At 52.5% G+C, this 18,058-nt stretch overlaps 1 protein-coding gene across 5 annotated transcripts in view; it reads right to left on the bottom strand.

Annotated features, from left to right (window-relative positions):
* CARS2 (cysteinyl-tRNA synthetase 2, mitochondrial) overlaps positions 1 to 18,058 on the bottom strand; it is a 38,151-nt gene that overhangs the window by 17,135 nt on the left and 2,958 nt on the right. For 3 of the 5 annotated variants that reach the window (XM_059143856.1, XM_059143858.1, XM_059143860.1), the window contains 5 exons: positions 17,223 to 17,340; positions 10,927 to 10,998; positions 10,713 to 10,818; positions 9,137 to 9,220; positions 6,366 to 6,495 (listed from right to left, as the gene is read on the bottom strand). In XM_059143856.1, coding sequence (XP_058999839.1) covers positions 6,366 to 6,495; positions 9,137 to 9,220; positions 10,713 to 10,818; positions 10,927 to 10,998; positions 17,223 to 17,340 — 510 coding nt within the window. The remainder of the gene's footprint in view (positions 1 to 6,365; positions 6,496 to 9,136; positions 9,221 to 10,712; positions 10,819 to 10,926; positions 10,999 to 17,222; positions 17,341 to 18,058) is intronic. The other 2 variants (XM_059143857.1, XM_059143859.1) reach the window with 2 other exon arrangements.

Raw genomic sequence — 18,058 nt, 5'->3', positions numbered from 1 at the left:
CTTTCCTTCTATGGCTTCCTCGCCGCCCTCTGCCCTCACAGAATGGAAGAAAGTCAGGACCCTGCCCTGGGTTAGCGTAAGCTTAAGGGAATGTCGTGGCTGGTTCCATCTCCTATCCAGATTACTGAAACTTTGTCCACCTAAGTAGTAAAGCTGTTCCACTTTCTTACTGTTTGTGTCTTCACTGGAGGAGCACTTTCCATTTCCTTCGAGAACGTTTGCGCTACCTTCACAACGTGGCTCACTGTTTGCCACGAGAGGCCTAGCTTTTGGCCTGTCCTGGCTTTCGACATGCCTTCCCCGCTGAGCTTAGTCATTTCTAGCTTCTGATTTAAAGTCAGAGACGTGTGACTTCCACTGACTTGAACACTTAGAGGCCACCGGAGGGTTATGAATTGGTCTAATTTTGATACTGTTGTGTCTCAGGGAATAGGGAGGTCCCGGGAGAGGGAGAGAGATGGGGAACAGCCAGGCGTAGAGCGGTGGAAACACACATCGATCGACTAAGTTCACATCTCACACTGGGCACACGAACACGGCTTGGGGCTCACGGTTCCCCAAGCACAGCAGTAACATCCAATCCTACAGATCATGTATCACCAGACCAAATACATTAATAATGACAACGCTCGAAAGACTGTGAGAATTACACAGACGTGACACAGACACCCAAAGTGAGCTGACGCTAGTGATGACAACCGACCTGCTTTCCACAGGGTCGCCACAAAACTCAACCAGTAAAAACCGCAGCATCTACAAACTGTAGCACAGTAACGCAAGGTGCACCTGTTCCGAAGAGCACATGCAGCGTGCTCAAGCACAGGCGCATGTGGCTCCCAGGAGATCCACGGGAAGCAGCAGAGGAACAGTCTATGGAGGGGAATTTCCAGTGTGTGACGCGACTGTGGAAGAAGAGCCAGAAGGTAGGCAGACCGAAGACTGAGGAGCCCGGAGAGTGGAAGCTGGGGCGGTGCTCAGTGGTGTGAAGCACGACCATCTCCGGGGAAAGCAGCAGGTAAGAGGATGGTTCACGGGGAGACTGGGAAGATGGTGGAGTAGGAGGACCCTAAGCTGGCCTCATCTCACAGATACAACTGGAAAATACTCATATCCGTGTAAATAACCCAGACAATGACCCAGAGACTCGCAGAACAAACTCCACAGCTGAAGGGAGAGAACAGACCACATCAAAGAGGGTAGGAAGGGCAGAGACACGGTCAGGAGCTAAAAGGGCCCTGGCTGTCTGCAGTCTGAAGGGGGCTGGGGGAGGGGTGGCGGGGAGAAGGGCGAGAAGCAGACCGTCACGCTGGGGAGCCCACGCAAAGATCCACCCCCATACCGTGACGCTGGGGAGCCCACGCAAAGATCTACCCCCGTACCGTTCGGCTATGAAAGAGAGGATAATTTCATGAGTTCTTATAACCAGCGAGACTTAAAAGCCTGGAATTTTAGGGGTGCCTGGGTGGTACAATCGTTTGAGCATCTGACTCTTGGTTTCAGCTTGGGTCAGGATCTCAGGGTTGTGGGATCGAGTCCACGGCCAGGTTCTGCGCTCACTGAAGAGTCTTTTGGAACTCTCTCTCCCTCGTCCCTTTCCACTGCGCACACTCTCTCTTTCTCTCTAAAATAAATAAATCTTTAACACACACAATTTTAAAAATCAGCAGCTAAGCTCTGGGAGGGGCAGGAAGATGTCAGGAAGCTGAGTTTCCACCCTTAAAGAGACATCTGGGGGTGTCTGGGTGGCTCAGTCAGTTGAGTGCCTGCCTTTAGCCCAGGTCATGATCCCAGGGTCCTGAGATCGATCCCCGCATTGGGCTTCCTGCTTGGCGGGGAGTCTACTTCTCCCTTTCCCTCTGCTCCTCTCTCTCTCTCTTTCTCGCTGCTGTCAAATAAATAAACTTTTTTTTTTTTTTTAAGATTTCATTTATTTATTTGACAGAGAGAGATCACAAGTAGGCAGAGGCAGGCACAGACAGAGGGGGAAGCAGGGTCTCCACTGAGCAGGGAGCCTCGTGTGGGGCTTGATCCCAGGACCCTGAGACCATGACCTGAGCCAAAGACAGTGCCTTAACCCACTAAGCCACCCAGGTGCCCCAAATAAATAAACTGTTTAAAAGAAAAAGCTTCTCTGTATTTAAAATAAATAAATAAATACATACATACATACATACATACAATCCAATCCAATCCAATCCAATCCACTACACTGGATGGAATATATAGGAGGCTAGAAGAAGCAGAAGAGCTGATTAATGACGTGGAAGAAGGAATCATGGAAAGTAATTAAGCTGAGCTGGTGAGAGGAAAGAAAAATATGCAAAGTGAGAACAGACTTTGGGAATTCAGTGACTCCATTAAGCATAAAACATGCATGTTATAGGGATCCCAGAATAAGAGAGAGAAAAAGGGGCAGAAGATTTATTTAAAGAAATAATAGCTAAAAAATTCCTCAATCTGGGGAAGGAAACAGATATCCAGATATAGAAGGCACAGAGACTTCCCCCAAGAAAATCAATACAAGAAGGTCTGCACCAAGATACACAGTGAATAAAAAGCAAAAGACAGTGATAAAGAAAAAAACGGGGGTGGGGGCACGTGCCTGGGTAGCTCAGTCAGCTGAGAGTCCGACTCTTGGGTTTGGCTCAGGTCATGATCGCAGTCACGGGAGCAGGCCCCGTATCAGGCTCTGCACTCAGTGTGGAGTCGGCTTGAGGACTCTCTCCCACTGTCCCTCCCCAATTCACACAATGTCTCCCTCTCTAAAATAAATAAAAGCAGCAAGAGAAAAGAAGACAGTTACACACAAAGGAAACCCCATACGGCTATCAGTGAATTTTTCAGCAGAAACTTTGCAGGCAAGAGAATGGCTTGATATAGTCAAAGTGCTGAAAGAGGGACGCCTGGGTGCCTCAGTCAGCTGGTCGGCTGCCTTCGGCTCAGGTCACGATCCCGGGATCCTGGGACTGAGTCCCACATCAGGCTCCTTGCTCATTGGGGAGCCTGTTTTTCCCTCCCTTTCCCTCTCTCTCTGCTGCTCCCCCTGCTTATGTTCCCTCTTTCTCTCAATCTCTCTCTCTGACCAAAAAAAAGAAAAAAAAAAAAAAGAAATATTAAAGGGGACTCTCTGAGTAGAACAGAAAGATCACCGTAACTAATAGTATGAAACGGAGGAAACACAGCAACTCCCAACAAATTAAAGTCTGGGACCAGATGGTTTTGCAGGTGAATTCTAGCAAACATTTAATGAAGAGTTAACACATATTCTTGTCAAACCATTCCAGTAAGTAGAAGAGGAACTCCAAATTCACTCTGTGAGGCCAGCATCACCCCAATACCAAAAGCCGCAAAGACACCACTGAAAAAGAGAACCACGGCCCAGTCTCTCTTATGCATCTGGATGTGAAAGTCCTCCACAAAATCCTAGCAAACTGAATCCAACAATATATTCTAAAAATCATGCACCACAACCAAATGATATCTATTCCTGGGTTGCTAGGGCGGTTTAAATATTCACGAAACAACCAGTGTGATACAGGACATCAACAAGAGAACGGATAAGAACAATATACCCATTTCAACAGATGCAGAAAAAGCATCTGACAAAGTACAACATCCATTCAGGATAAAAACCCTCAACAGAGCAGGTCTAGAGGGAACACACCTCATTAATAATAAAGACCATAAATGAAAATCCTGCACCTAACTCCCTACTCGGTAGGGAAACACTGAGTGCTCTCCCGTAAGGTCAGGGACAAGACAGGGATGTCCACTCTCACCGCTTCTACCCAACTCAGGACTGGATGTCCCCGCATCTGCAATCAGACAACAGAAGAAACAATAGAAGCCAAACTGGTAAAGAAGAAGCAAAACTCTATTTGCAGATGACATGGTATCATACACAGAAAACCCTAGAGACTTCACCAAAATACTATTAAAAAAGATAAATGAAACTCAGTATGCCAAATCAATGTTCAGAAAACTGTTGCATTTCTGTTCACTCATAAGGAAGCAGCAGAAATAATCCCATTTACAACTGCACCAAAAATAAAAAGATACACAGGAATAAATCCAACCACAGAGAAGAAAGGCCTACACTTTGGAAACTGTAAAGCGATGAAAGAAACGGAAAATGACACAAAGAAATGGAAGACATTGGATGCTCATTGACTGGGGAAGAATATTGTTCAAGTGTTCACATCACCCCAAGCAATCTACACATTTAATGCATTAATGCAATCCCCATCAAAATACCTGCAGCACTTTTCACAGAATAAACAGTAACAATAAAGAAGAAAGAATCCTGAAATTTGTATGGAACCACAAAAGGACCAAAATAACCAAAGTAATTTTGAAAAAGGAAAACAAAACTGGAGGGATCACAGCTCTAAACTTCAAGTTAAATTACTTGTAGTGGTCCAAACAGTATGGTACTGGCCTAAGTAGACATCACAGATCAATGGAACACAATGGAAAACCCAGAAATAATCCCACAATTATACGGCCAATCTTTGACGAAGCAGGAAAGAATGTACAATGGGAAAAGGAAAGTCTCTTCGACGAATGGGGCTGGGAGAACGGGACAGCCACATGCAGAAGAATGAAACTCAATCACCTTTTTCCAGCACACACGAAAATACAATAAAAATGGATGAAAGAGCTAAATGTGAAAAAGGAATCCATTAAAATCTAGAAGAGACACAGGCAGGGATTCCCCTGGCATAGCTTCTGACAACCGCGTTCTAGGTACGGCTCCTGAAGCAAGAGAAACGAGCAAAAATGAGCTCCTGGGACTTCTTTTTCTTTCTTTCTTTCTTTCTTTCTTTTTTTTTTTTTTTTTTTTAAGATTTTATTTACTTATTTGACAGACAGAGATCACAAGTAGGCAGAGAGGCAGGCAGAGAGAGAGAGAGAGGAAGGGAAGCAGGCTCCCCGCTGAGCAGAGAGCCCGACGCGGGACTCAATCCCAGGACCCTGAGACCATGACCTGAGCCAAAGGCAGCGGCTTTAATCCACTGAGCCACCCATGTGCCCGTCCTGGGACGACTTCTTCAGAGCAGTAAGTCTCTGCGCAGCAAAGGACACGACCATCAAAACCAGCAGACGACTTACAGAACAGGGGAAGATGCTGGCAAATCACGTACCCAACAAAGGGTTAGTGTCCAAAATACATAAAGAACTGACGCAACTCAACACCCCAAACCAAAGAGTCCCAGTGAAAAGTGGGCAGAAGACACGAACGGACACTTCTCCGAAGAAGACTCAGAGGGGCCACGAGACGTGAAAGGGCGCTCAGCATCAGGGAAAGGCGAACCCAAACCAGATCGCACCTGTCAGCACGGCTAAAACCCAAACCACGAGAACAGTGCTGGCGAGGATGCGGGGAAAGGGGAGCCTCCTGCACTGCTGGTGGGAGAGCAAGCTGGGGCGGCCACTCCGGGAAACAGCATGGAGGGTCCTCAGAAAGCTGAGAATTGAGCTACGTTATGACCAGCAGTTTTACTTTTGGGTGTTTACCCGAAGAACACACAAATCAGTCATTCAGAGGGACACACGCGCCCCATTCACGGCAGCATTATTTACAACAGCCCAACTGTGGAAGCAGCCCGTGGCCACCGAGAGACGACGGGATAACACAGGTGACATGTGTCAAACGGAAGCGTGCTCAGCCATGAACGTGATGACGTCTTCCGCGTGCAACAGCAGGACGGAGTCAGCGTCGCGCGGAGACGAGTCAGAGAAGGACAAACACCGTGTGGCTTCACGCACACGTGAAACTTAAGAAACAAAATGAACAAAGGGGAAAAAAGAGGCAAATCAAGAACAGACTCTTAGGGGCGCCCGGGTGGCTCAGTCACTGAGCGTCTGCCTTCGGCTCAGGTCGTGATCCCCGGGTCCTGGGATCCAGCCCCGCATCGGGCTCCCTGCTCGGTGGGACGCCTGCTTCCCCCTCTCCTACCCCCTGCTGTGCTCCCTCTCTCGCTGTGTCTCTCTGTCAAATAAATAAATAAAATCTTAAAATTAAGAAAAAAAAAAAAAGAAAGAAAAGAAACAGACTCTTAAGTACAGGAAACACGCTGATGGGCCCCAGAGGGGAGGGGAGTGGGGGGGCGCGGGCACAGGGGTGGGGTCCAGAGCACAGCACGATGGTGCGGGGGAGCGTGGAGCGCGGCTGAACCCCTACGCTGACACATGAAGCTGACGTAATGCTGTACTTAACTACGCTGGAAGTACAATTAAAAACTCGATGAAAAAAAAAGAGAAAGAGCCCCCCCCCCCCCCCCCCGCCCGGCGGCTGCTGCTCTCACCCGCCCCCTCTGCTGGCCACGCGCGGTAGTGCGAGCCCGCCCAGGACACAACCTCACCTGGAGAGGGTGGAACACTCTATGTGCCAGCCAGGTCTTCCGTTTCCCCAGGGGGACGCCCAGAACACCTCCTGCGGCCTGGCCGCCTTCCACAGGGCAAAGTCGCCGGCGTGCCGCTTGTCTGTCGCAGCTGCCAAGAGCAATGACGGTCAGGGCCGGGAAGCCACGACTGGCAAAGCCACGTGGCCCGGCCACGACATCCCGAAGACGCGGCTCCTTCGGGCACGTGCCCTCCTGCTCCTCCTCTCCCAGGAGGCCCGAAGGAACCCCAACACCTTTATCTAAAACAGGCCCGAGAGGGAGGTCCCGGCGCGAGGCGAGGCCGGTTTCAGCACAGGAGGGGGGGCGTCGCCAATCAAACCCGATGCTTCCTCCCGGGAAGCGCAGAGCTGAGCGGTCGGCCTTCCGCCGGCAGAGGAGTCCCGGGCAACTCCCCCCAGAGAGACAATCACACCGAGAAAAACGCTGTGAGTGTCAGTGACATCTGAGGAGCAGGAGAACCCAGAAGAGGAGGGTCAGGTGACGGCACCCGGTGGGACGAGCCGGTCCTGGGCTCTGTCTGTCCCAAAGCTTGGCACCGCCACAACCGGCGACAGGGGACAGGAGAGGGAGCTGCATCCAGACGCGGGAGTATTACTCAGCTCTCAAAGGAAATGACCTATCAGGCTCCAGAGACTCCTGCAAGGTGACTGCATGCCCTGCCCCCAAGGGGTTCTGCCCCTGCCTGGGTCCCGGTGGGACCTGGTGGCTTCAACACACATATACACTTAAATGTGTACTGAGTGAAAAAAGCCAGTCAGAAAAGACCACACACTGTATGACTCTAACCCTACGGCATTCCAGAAAAGGCAAAACCATGCAGACAATAAGAGATCATGGGTTGCCAGGGGTGAGGAGGGAGGGGTTGGAGCCGCTGGGGCACAGGGGAGGTCTGAGGGCAGTAAAGCAGCTCTGTGACACGCATCATTACAGTTATCCAGCCCACAGAAAAATCAGCACCAAGCGTGAACGCTTGTGCAAACCACAGACTTGGGGTAATGATGTGTCCCTACAGGTGTACCCGCTAGGACAGATGTCCATTTCTGGTGCGTCACGTGCATGAACAGGGAAGGCTGTGTGTGAGCAGGGTCAGGACAATGTGGGAAATCTTCGCTCCTCCCTAAAACTGCCCTCAAATAAAGCCTGCTGTTTTTTAAGGACTTACTTATTTGCAAGATGGTGGGGGGGCAGAGAGAGAGGGAGAGAGGGCATCTCAGGCTCCCCGCTGAGCACGGAGCCTGATGCAGGGCTCGATCCCATGACCCTGAGATCATGACCCGAGCCGAACCCAAGAGGCTGACGCCCCGCCGACTGCACCAGCGAGACGCCCCTAAAGTCTATCCAACACCAAAGCATCACTGATGCTAGAACGTGGGGCTCAGAAACATGTCCTCTGCTTCCCTGGGGCACGGTGGCAAACCCACACATGTGCGGTGCTCGGTTCTGGCCTTTCTGGAGGGAGCAGCGTTCTCATGCATAGAGGAACAAACACGGTTTCTGAGGAGTCAGATAACACTGTCACTAATTAAAGCAAATGGCTTCGTAGGGGCACCTGGTGCCTCGGTCGGTTAAGCCGCCGCCTTCAGCCTTTGGCTCAGGTCATGATCCTGGTGTCCTGGGATCGAGCCCTGCATCGGCCTCCTTGCTCGGTGGGGGCCTGCTTCTCCCTCTGCCTTTCCCCCAGCTCATGCGCTCTCTCTGTCAAATAAATAAAATCTTTAAAACATAAAAAAAATGAAAAAATAACTGGCGTCATTTATGGAGTGGAGGCTAATGTCTAAAGACAAAACTCGCTTGGAAGATTTGTCTTTGGGGTTTTGGCTCATCTTTACTTGGTTCTCTCAAGTAGTATTTTTTTTTTTTAATTTAAAATTATTTTTAACTTTAAATTTTTTTTTTTTTTTTTTTTTTTTTTTTAAAGATTTTATTTATTTATTTGGCAGAGAGAAATCACAAGTAGATGGAGAGGCAGGCAGAGAGAGAGGGAAGCAGGCTCTCCGCTGAGCAGAGAGCCCGATGCGGGACTCGATCCCAGGACTCTGAGATCATGACCTGAGCCGAAGGCAGCGGCCTAACCCACTGAGCCACCCAGGCGCCCTTTAACTTTAAATTTTTAAAAATTATTTCGGGGGCGCCTGAGTGGCTCAGTGTGTTAAGCCTCTGCCTTCGGCTCAGGTCACGATCTCAGGGTCCTGGGATCGAGCCCCGCATCGGGCTCTCTGCTCAGCGGGGAGCCTGCTTCCTCCTCTCTCTCTGCCTGCCTCTCTGCCTACTTGCGATCTCTGTCTGTCAAATAAATAAAAACCTTTTAAAAAAATTATTTCAAATTTATTTCTATATACATCCTTCTTCTCCATAAAAATGGCTTCAGTCCAACAGTCACTCAACAGAAGAGCAGCGGAATAAAGGGAAATTCGGCGGGAACGTTCTATGCGTTCAAGCGCCTACAGGATCTGCTCTGCGGGAAAATGCAGGAGGAGGGGAGTGTGGCGGCCAACGCGACAGCAGGAGTGTGTGAAGGTGCCCTCCGCAGGGAGGAGGGCTGAGGACCTGGCAGGGAGCAGACTCACCCCTGCCGAGAGGACTTCACCCTCAAACTCCCTCTCTTGCTGTAAACAATGAGTCAAACAGCACAAGCCGCAGGGGTGGACGGTCGGGCGCCGAATGCGGGTCAGAGAGGCCGAGCCTGCCCTGCAGACCCGGGCCCCAGTGTGGGAGCGGGGTCCACTCACCAGGCTCTCCGACGGGACCGGGGACCACACCGACCAGCTTGCCGTACCTGTCTCCTCTCGACTGCAGGTCGAAGTAGACATTGCCTGTTTGATAAAGAATCCATCATTTCTCAGAATCACCGAATTCCACTCCAGAAACCAACAATGCCCTGTCTGTTAACTCAGTAAAATTTAAATAATAAAATAGGAGGGGCGCCTGGGTGGCTCAGTGGGTTAAGCCTCTGCCTTCGGCTCAGGTCATGATCTCAGGGTCCTGGGGATCGAGCCCCGCATCGGGCTGTCTGCTCAGCGGGGAACCTGCCCCTGTCTCTGCTGCCTCTCTGCGTACTTGTGATCTCTCTCTCTCTCAAATAAATAAAATCTTTAAAAAACAAACACACACGGCGCCTGGGTGGCTCAGTGGGTTAAGCCGCTGCCTTCGGCTCAGGTCATGATCTCGGGGTCCTGGGATCGAGTCCCGCATCGGGCTCTCTGCTCTGCAGGGAGCCTGCTTCCCCCTCTCTCTCTCTGCCTGCCTCTCTGCCTACTTGTGATCTCTCTCTGTCAAATAAATAAATAAAATCTTTTAAAAAAAAAAATTAAAAAATTAAAAAAAACAAACAAACAAACACACAAAAAGCAGCGTCACAGAGGGACAAGCCAGCCACGCCCCCGCTAGGGAGCGGTTTGGTCCTCCGCCCCCTGACGCCTGCTCTGGGCCGCGGGTCTCATTCTGGCTCCCCGCAGCGGGAAAACAGTGCCCGTGCTTCCAGGGAAGAGTGCGGCTCGGTCACCCGAGCCGCTCACAAACAGATTTTTTTGGGAGACGAAATCTAAACACAGCGAATAAGGTCAAGGAAGACTTGTCAAAGTCTAGTGCGCGCGCCGGGGAACTGGGCCCCGCGGGGCTGGAGGCGCGTGGGCAGGAGCCCCTGAAAGACGGGGCTCGACGGCACCCGCAACACCGGTGTCTTCCTCTTGCTTTATACTTGGTTCCTGCCGCACAACAAGCACCAGACACACATATCTCGGGTCTGGGCTGGGCATGCTAATGAGTCATTCACTAAAAACCAGCGGTTTTTATCATCCCAGAAGGGACGGGGTAGGGGGACAGGAACAGCTAGGACAGCCCGTGCCCAGCGGCCAAGGGCACAGCACGGCACCAGGGCCAGGCTGAGTGTCCGCTCTCAGCCCCGAGCGGAGAGGGAACGTCCTGGGAGGGGAAAGCTTGGTCAGGGGGTGAGGACGAGTGGGACTTGGGCAGAAAGGGCTGGCAAGGGGGAGGCCTGGCTCAGGGTCACCGGGACCCCAGCGGGAGCAAAGGCCAGGCAAAAAGCAGTGGCTCCCACGCCAGCCGCCGTGGGGTGTGCGGGGAGGACGCTGTCACCGGTCCGCGGAGGGCGACGGCCCCACCCCGGGAGCGGCCAGCAGGAGGACGGGTTGCGATAGAGAACGTTCCAGCACTTGGTCGGATACCGCAGCAGGCTAGAAAAGACAGTGCGGCATCCGGCAACTCCAACAACGTGCAAACACGGGTCCAGTTTCTCCCGACCCCCCAGGATCTAGCCCACGCCCAGGTAAGGAACGGGACCCCTACCTTGTGCTGTGGGGTAAGCGTGCCCATTAGCAATGATTCCTTCGATGAAAGAAATGATCTGAGGAATATTTTCAGTCACCCTCAAGTACACCGTCGGGGGGAGGACCTGACGGAAAGCAAAGGCGAGATGACGTCCCACGGGAAAGGCGTGGGTCAGCGACACCGGCGTTCAGCGCTCACACCCTCACGGCGGGCGGACTCCAGCGCTCTTCACCTTCAAGGCTGCCATGTCTTGTTTAAAATCCTCTTCATACAGACTGGCGAGAGAAGCGGGCGACACGTTCATCTGCAGGAAGACGAGGCGAGCCGGTCAGCAGGTCGGGCCCCCCCATGGCCGGACTCCCAAAGGGGGCCTCTCGTTTTAGCTCCCAAACCCATTCTAGTAACTCAGCTAGATGCAGAGGCTGACCAACCCCGCTTTCTGGTTAGAGAGAAGAAAAATCAACAATGTCACGATTTCTGTTACATAATTCAAAACAACACCCCAAAACACACAAAAAAGCTTCCGCTTTTCTAGGGCGGGGCAAGCTCAATGTAGTCCATGCCATGACCAGAACCTGGGGTTCCTATCTTACCCTCAGGCGGCAAGGAAACCCGTCAAATGCAACAGCGAGGAGCTCTCTGAGAAGGGCCTGGAAAGCAGCAGAGCAGGTGCAGACAGTGGGCAGGTGGCGGGGGGTGCAGTGGCCGGGCAGGGTGCAGGGGCACAGGTAGCCCCAGGACACAGACATCACATTCTGAGCCCAGGGCATTTGGGGGCACACTCTGGCAGCCCCAGGCTTTCAGAGGGCACTGGCCCAGAAAAACAGGCTCCCCAAAGCATTTTTTATTTTTCAGCAAAAAAAAAAAAAAAAAGTGCTCCAAAACCAAAAGCACGACAGGTATAGGACCCCATGGAGCCTGTGAAGGGACCTGGACCCAAGCTCCCGGCCCCCACCCCTGCCCCAGAACCAGGGCTCGGCTCCACGGCAGCACGACCTTCACAAGTGAGAGGCCACCTCCAGCCCCGTCACCCCACAGCTGTATTCCTTCCCGCCTGGGACCCCCGAAAGGGCAATCATCCTAGAAACCGTGACCACCAGACATTTACTGAATAAATAAATCTGGTGAACAAAATGGGACTTCTCAGCCGTGTGGCCGTTAGCAAGGCCATGAACCTCTGCGTCTTCGGCTTTCTTTGCAACACAGAGAGGACCCCCCTTCCGCCCCGAAAGACTGCGACAAGGGTCATGTGCATCTGGGAAGGACAGCCGTGTGCGCGGACGACACTGGCTAGCGGCCATCACCCGGCTCCCGGACCCACGGGTCTGCACCCCCTGCTGCACCTGAGCCCCGCACACACGGCCTGCACGCGGCTCCCTCCCTCCGAGTCCACCACCATCCTGCTGCCCGCCTGCCGGGGGACCGGGAGCCGCTCACACTCTCTCCTGCCGTGACACACGTGCAGGTCCCTCTCTGAGCTCCGGATGCAGACGCCAGACTGCCGGTCGGAGCACAGGTGCACGCATCCTGGCTGGCGACCTGCCCCCACGGAGGTCACGCAGGTCTGACCCTGACGGAGCCCCTGACCGCACGGGGGGCCCCACTTCTGGACGTCGGCAACGGGACCACTAACACTTTCTCACTGTAAGTTTAACGTGTGCTTCTCTCTTCTGAAGAGCCTGAACATCTCATGTGCCGAGGAACCATTTCTATGGAACAGTCCAGGATCACCGCACCCGTTTCTCCACTGACCTGTGGAGCTCCTCCTGTTGGTTTGGAGGAAGTATTTTTACATGAAAGAAATCAGCCTTTTATCTCTGCTGTTACTTTCAGTTATGATCCCAGTTTTCATGGCTATTTTCTGTCATGTAGAAAATATCATTTCTACATATTTTTTTAAAGATTTTATTTATTAGGGCGCCTGGGTGGCTCAGTCATTTGAGCGGCTGCCTTTGGCTCAGGTCGTGATCCCAGGGTCCTGGGATCAAGCTCCACATCGGGCTCCCTGCTCGGTGGGAAGCCTGCTTCTCCCTCTCCCTCTGTCTGCCACTCTGACTACTTGTACTCTCTATCTCTCTGTCAAATAAATAAATAAAAAAATTTTTTAAAAAGATTTTATTTATTTATTTGACAGAGAGAGATTACAAGTAGGCAGAGAGGCAGGCAGAGAGAGAGAGAGGGAAGCAGGCTCCCTGCTGAGCAGAGAGCCCGATGCGGGACTCGATCCCAGGACCCTGAGATCATGACCTGAGCCGAAGGCAGCGGCCTAACCCACTGAGCCACCCAGGCATCCCTAAATAAATAAAATTTTTAAAAAAGATTTTATTTATTTATTTGACAGAGAGAACACAAGCTGGGGAGGAGCCAAGGGAGAAGCAGACATCCCGCTGAGCCGGGAGCCCAACATGGGACTCGATCCCAGGACCCTGGCATCATGACCTGAGCCAAAGGCAGACGCTTCACTGACTGAGCCCCCCAGCTGCCCCAATACTGTTTTACAGACTTTTCCTGGCCCCACACGAACTCTACAGTCCATGTCTCTTGTTCTAAAAGGGGGACCACCACGAACATGCACACACTCCTCTAAATGACCTATCGGGTACCACGTGCCCCAACACACCAGCCGGTTCCACCTGTGGCTTCTCCAGCCCACACGCACGAGCCCGGCGGCCACGGTCTGGAAACACTGAGGGGCAGTGAATCGAAGTGGGGTACCCGGGTCCCGCTGGCCTTGCACGGAGGACGGAATCGTCCTCTAAAATGAAAGCCTTTCAATTTACTCTTTCAGGAGCTGGTCACACCAGGTATCGGGACAGGGCGGCTGTCACTCCTCAGAGAACAAAGCTGCACAAGGCAGGTGCAGACGTGCGGTCTTGGTCTCGGATCTCAGGTCACTGTCCAGCTCGCCGTGACCATTGCAGGCCATTGCAGGCCATTGCAAGTGGCCTCTCCCACGGCAAGGGTCTCGCCAGCCGGGCCCTTGGAGCTCAGCTGCACAGAGCAAATGCCTCTGGCCGGAATCTCTCTGACACGTTCTTCCCAACTTTTCCTACAAAATGCAGTGATGGGCGTGCACCATTCCCCTTGTAGTGCTCGCCCCAGAAATTTTTATTCCTGACAAACTGTAACTCCGGGCCAAACCGTGAAGTCAAGGGAGTGATTCACAAAAGTATAATATTTATGATTTAAAATAGTGTAAAAGCAAGTGCTGGACAGTTGGCATGAAGAGTATGGCCATGGCTTAAAAGGTCTGCATTAGACAAAAAATAGCCTTTTTGCTGGATACTTAAAAGCAAAGAGATGCTTCGTAACCATGTTTCAGGTGCGCACTGTATCTTCTTTAAGAGATATTTGGAGAACTACTCCTCTCTGGCTAGCGGTCGTGCCATGTGAGGAGCAGAGACGTGCTCTGCCATGTGAGGAGCAGAGAAATCTTTGGGTGTCAAAATTAAACCTCTCAACGCAGACTCCTCCAGCCACCCCACCAGCCTGCTCGCGGGCTGCGCAGGACACCACTCTTGAAAGCAACAAGCACCGCCTCCTCGCAGCATCTGTACATCGTGAGAACATCATTCCTGCTGCATCTACCCCTGGCCCCCCTTCCTGAAGTCAGCCCCCCAGCCTCACCCGCTTGGCACACTGCACCCCAACTCGGCCCTCAGTCCGCCCACTTTCCTTGCCCGCCAGCCACGCCCCCAGCCTCCCAGCAGGCCTTGCAGCTCCCACGGCCACCTGGGGTTGGAAGATGCACAGCGGAGCCCGATGCATCAGGTGCAGGGACCCAGGTGCGTGGTCTCGGTTCCCCGCTGAGGGTGAGGACTGAGGACTGCGGCGTCTTCTGATGCCAAACCTGCGGTGCCACTTCCGACTCTGGCCACGTCCCCGACTGAACCCTGTTCTGCCCACGAGCCCCCCGAGTCAGTGCAGACCCCATGGGACTGCCTCCTCCAGACACCAGCTGCCATGGGGTCCTCTGGCCACTCAAATGCCTGCCACGGAGTCTGAGTTTGGGGGCCTGATCCGAGTCACAGAACTCAGGAAAGCAGTCCCCTTACACCCCAAGTTTATGATAAAAGACACGACTCAGGGGATGCACAGGGCGAGGGGTAGAGCTCCCAGGCTCCCAGACGCTCCCAGCACCCACCTGTGTTCACCAGCCAGAAGCACTGAGCACCCCCGTCTTGGGGGTGTTTACGGAGGCTTCATTACTTGGAGATTACAAACCCCTGCTCACCAGCAGTCAGCTCAATGCCGGGGTGAAGGTGGAAGTTCCCGGCTCTCGCAGGGGCTGGGTCTCCTGAAGCTCACCAGGGGCCCCGCCATGATCTCATCAGCACGCAGAAGCCACCCTCTCTAGATTCTGTGGGCTTTAGGCGCTCTGTGCCAAGAACTGGGGCAAAGTCCAAACACAGCCCTATGATACCAGGGCCCTGAGCTGACCAAGCTCCAGACTTCTGTGTCCAAGTCAGTGTTTCCTTATGTACCTCACACTAGTTCTCTCTCCGAGGCAGAGCGCCCACCAACCCCGGCCCTGGGCCCCATCTCCGGCTGTGTCCTCCCCAACCTGAGAGGTCTCCACTGGACAGAGCTGAGCCCGGCTAGAGCGCCCCAAGAGTCTATAGGATAAAGTGCGAGTCCCCAGTAGGTCGTCCAGGGCCAGCCGCTCCACCTCTGCAGCCTCACCTGCCAGGTCCCCATGGCCCAGGGCAGCAGGACTCAGGGTTTCCTCACAGGCCTTCACGCAGCCCCTCAGCCCAGATGGCTTCCCTCCACACCACCCAGCCTCTGCTCATGCTAACTCTGGGCCAACCTCCTCCGGGGTCACTTCTATATTCCACGGAGGTGTGATGGTCCGCCTCGCACGGCCTCGCTGGGCTTACAAAATGAACTATGTCGCACACAGAGCATCTCTCCGTGGGCGCATCTGCCTCCCCGGACACAAGGCCCATGAGGCCAGGGCCGGTCTTCCTCTCCTTTCTTGGCACCAAAGTCAGGCACAGGCCTGACCCTGGACGGTTCCACGCGTGCTCAGGGGCAGTACTAGGAATGGAAACTGAGTCTTCTGTAAGGGAGCAGATGCAGTGGCTCAGCTGTTTGGATAAGACAGACCTGGGAAACCCCACCGGGTCTAGTGCCGCAGCAAACACTTTCTAAACCACCTGACTCCAAGAAGAAAAACCTTATGGGGGCACCTGGGTGGCTCAGTTGGTTAAGCAACTGCCTTCGGCTCAGGTCATGATCCTGGAGTCTCAGGATGGAGTCCCACATCAGGCTCCCTGCTGGGCGGGGAGTCTGCTTCTCCCTCTGACCTCTCCCCTCTCATGGTCCCTCTCTCTCTCTCTCTCAAATAAATAAATAAATAAATAAATAAATAAATAAATAAAAACCTTATGAAATAAACCATTCCTCCTTGAACCAGTAACTCCACTTTAGGAAAAATATTCATCGAAACAAGACAGAATGAAAAAAATAAAAGATCTTCACAGTAGCCCTATTTCTAACAGCTGTAAACAACACAGGCAACCACGGGGAACTGCTGAGCAGCTCCATGGTGAATGCGCTCTAGCTGTTAAAAAGGCAAATTAGGGGGCGCCTGCTGGCTTAGTCCGGGAGCGTGTGATGCTTGATCTCAGGGTTGTGAGTTCGAGCCCCAGTTTGCATGCAGAGATTACTTAAACAAATAAAATTTTTTTTAAAAAGGGGGGGCACATTGGTAGGAAACAGTCACACATGGATTCTAGAAGATAAATCTGAGAGAAAGCAGAATATGGAAGTAACTCAAGAGTCCGAAAACAGGAGTCCGAAAATAAGAACAGTAAATTAGGGCATCTCTGTGTGATGAAATGCTATACAGCTGTTTAAAAATGTTCAAGAATATTTAAGAACATGAAAAAAAATACTCAAAATACGCTCAATTAAAAAAGCTGACTATAAAACATTATGAAGTACAAACTGGTTTCCTAAAAAATAAAAATAGTACATGGAGTTTTTAGTACATACATCCTCTAAAATAACGAACATAAAGCACTTGGTGTAGTTTTTTGCATAGCTTGGATCATTTAACAATCATGTGCAGATCTTCAGAGACAATTGTTAAAGTTGCTAATTATAAAAACCAGAAAGTAGACCTAAAAATTCATGTATATTTAACTTAACCCCTTATGTATATTTAACAAACCTTCCCCCCAAAGCTTCCCCTAAATGATGCATGGGTTACAAGAGAAGGGCTCCTGCGCAAACAGAGGCGAAAGCGGAACCCCCACGAGCTAGTTTCCCCGGCCCGAAGCGGCCCTCCCCGCCCCTGCGCGCAGGACGCCTGGAGCCGCCGGACTGCAGGAGACGGGGCGTCGGAGGCTGTGGTGCCCTCCACCAGGGCAGAGAGGCCCCGCTCAGCTGTCAGCGTGCCCTCGCCGAGCCACACGGGGCCCGAGAGAAGCAAGACCCACTGGCGGAGCAGCCGGAGGGCTGTCACCGGGCGGTGGGCACACGCCCCCATCCAGACAGGACAATCACATCCTCCGCGCTTACCTCGGCCGCCCTGCGGATTATTTTATCGTCCACATCCGTGATTCCCATCACCATGACGATGTTGCAACCAAAAACCCTGGTGAGGATCCTGCGGATGATATCAAATCTGACGTACGAGCTGCAAGAGAAGAAACGTCCGCGCGTCTTTAGAGCGCAAAGTCACCAGTGCCATCTCGGAAAAGGAACGCCTTGTGTTTTAACAGACCGCCCCAAACTTCAGGCGGGCGACGGAGCTCAGGGTCCCGCACAGCTAGGAGGAGGCAAAGCCCTCCGCTGGCCGGCCACGCAGGGCCGCCCAGATCAACGCAGGCAGGGCCTCGGCGTCAGCACGGTGCGCACGCTCCAGGCCGGCCGCCAAGGGAGTCTACAGCATTTCCGCGTAGAACAACTCACGCGGGAGCTGCCACTGTCCTTGTTCATGCGCTGGTGACCGCAGTGCTTCACGATCTCAACACGGAGGAACAGCACAAGGTGACACCGTTAAAGCTGTTCTCCCGAGAAACGTGTGCACTGTTGTGGGATACTGACACACCAGCTGGGGGCACCCAGGGGTCTCAGTCGCTGCAGCGTCTGCCCTCAGTTCAGGTCATGATCCTGGGGTCCTGGGATCGAGCCTGCATTCAGGCTCCCTGCTCAGTGGGGGGTCTGCTTCTCCCTCCCTCTCTACCCCTGCCCCCTACTTGCGCATGCTCTCTCTCAAATAAATAAAATCTTTAAAATGTCCAAAAAAACAAAGAATCAAATCAAAGTAAAATAAAATGTCCAGAGTCTGGTTTCCCATAAAAGCAACCCTAAAACTCAGGGTCGGCAAATCTCGTGCTCATCTGTCACCCAAC

The sequence above is a fragment of the Mustela lutreola genome, chromosome 13, assembly GCF_030435805.1.
Source record: "Mustela lutreola isolate mMusLut2 chromosome 13, mMusLut2.pri, whole genome shotgun sequence".
Classification (NCBI taxonomy): domain Eukaryota; kingdom Metazoa; phylum Chordata; class Mammalia; order Carnivora; family Mustelidae; genus Mustela; species Mustela lutreola.
This window is presented reverse-complemented; position numbering and strand designations above follow the sequence as displayed.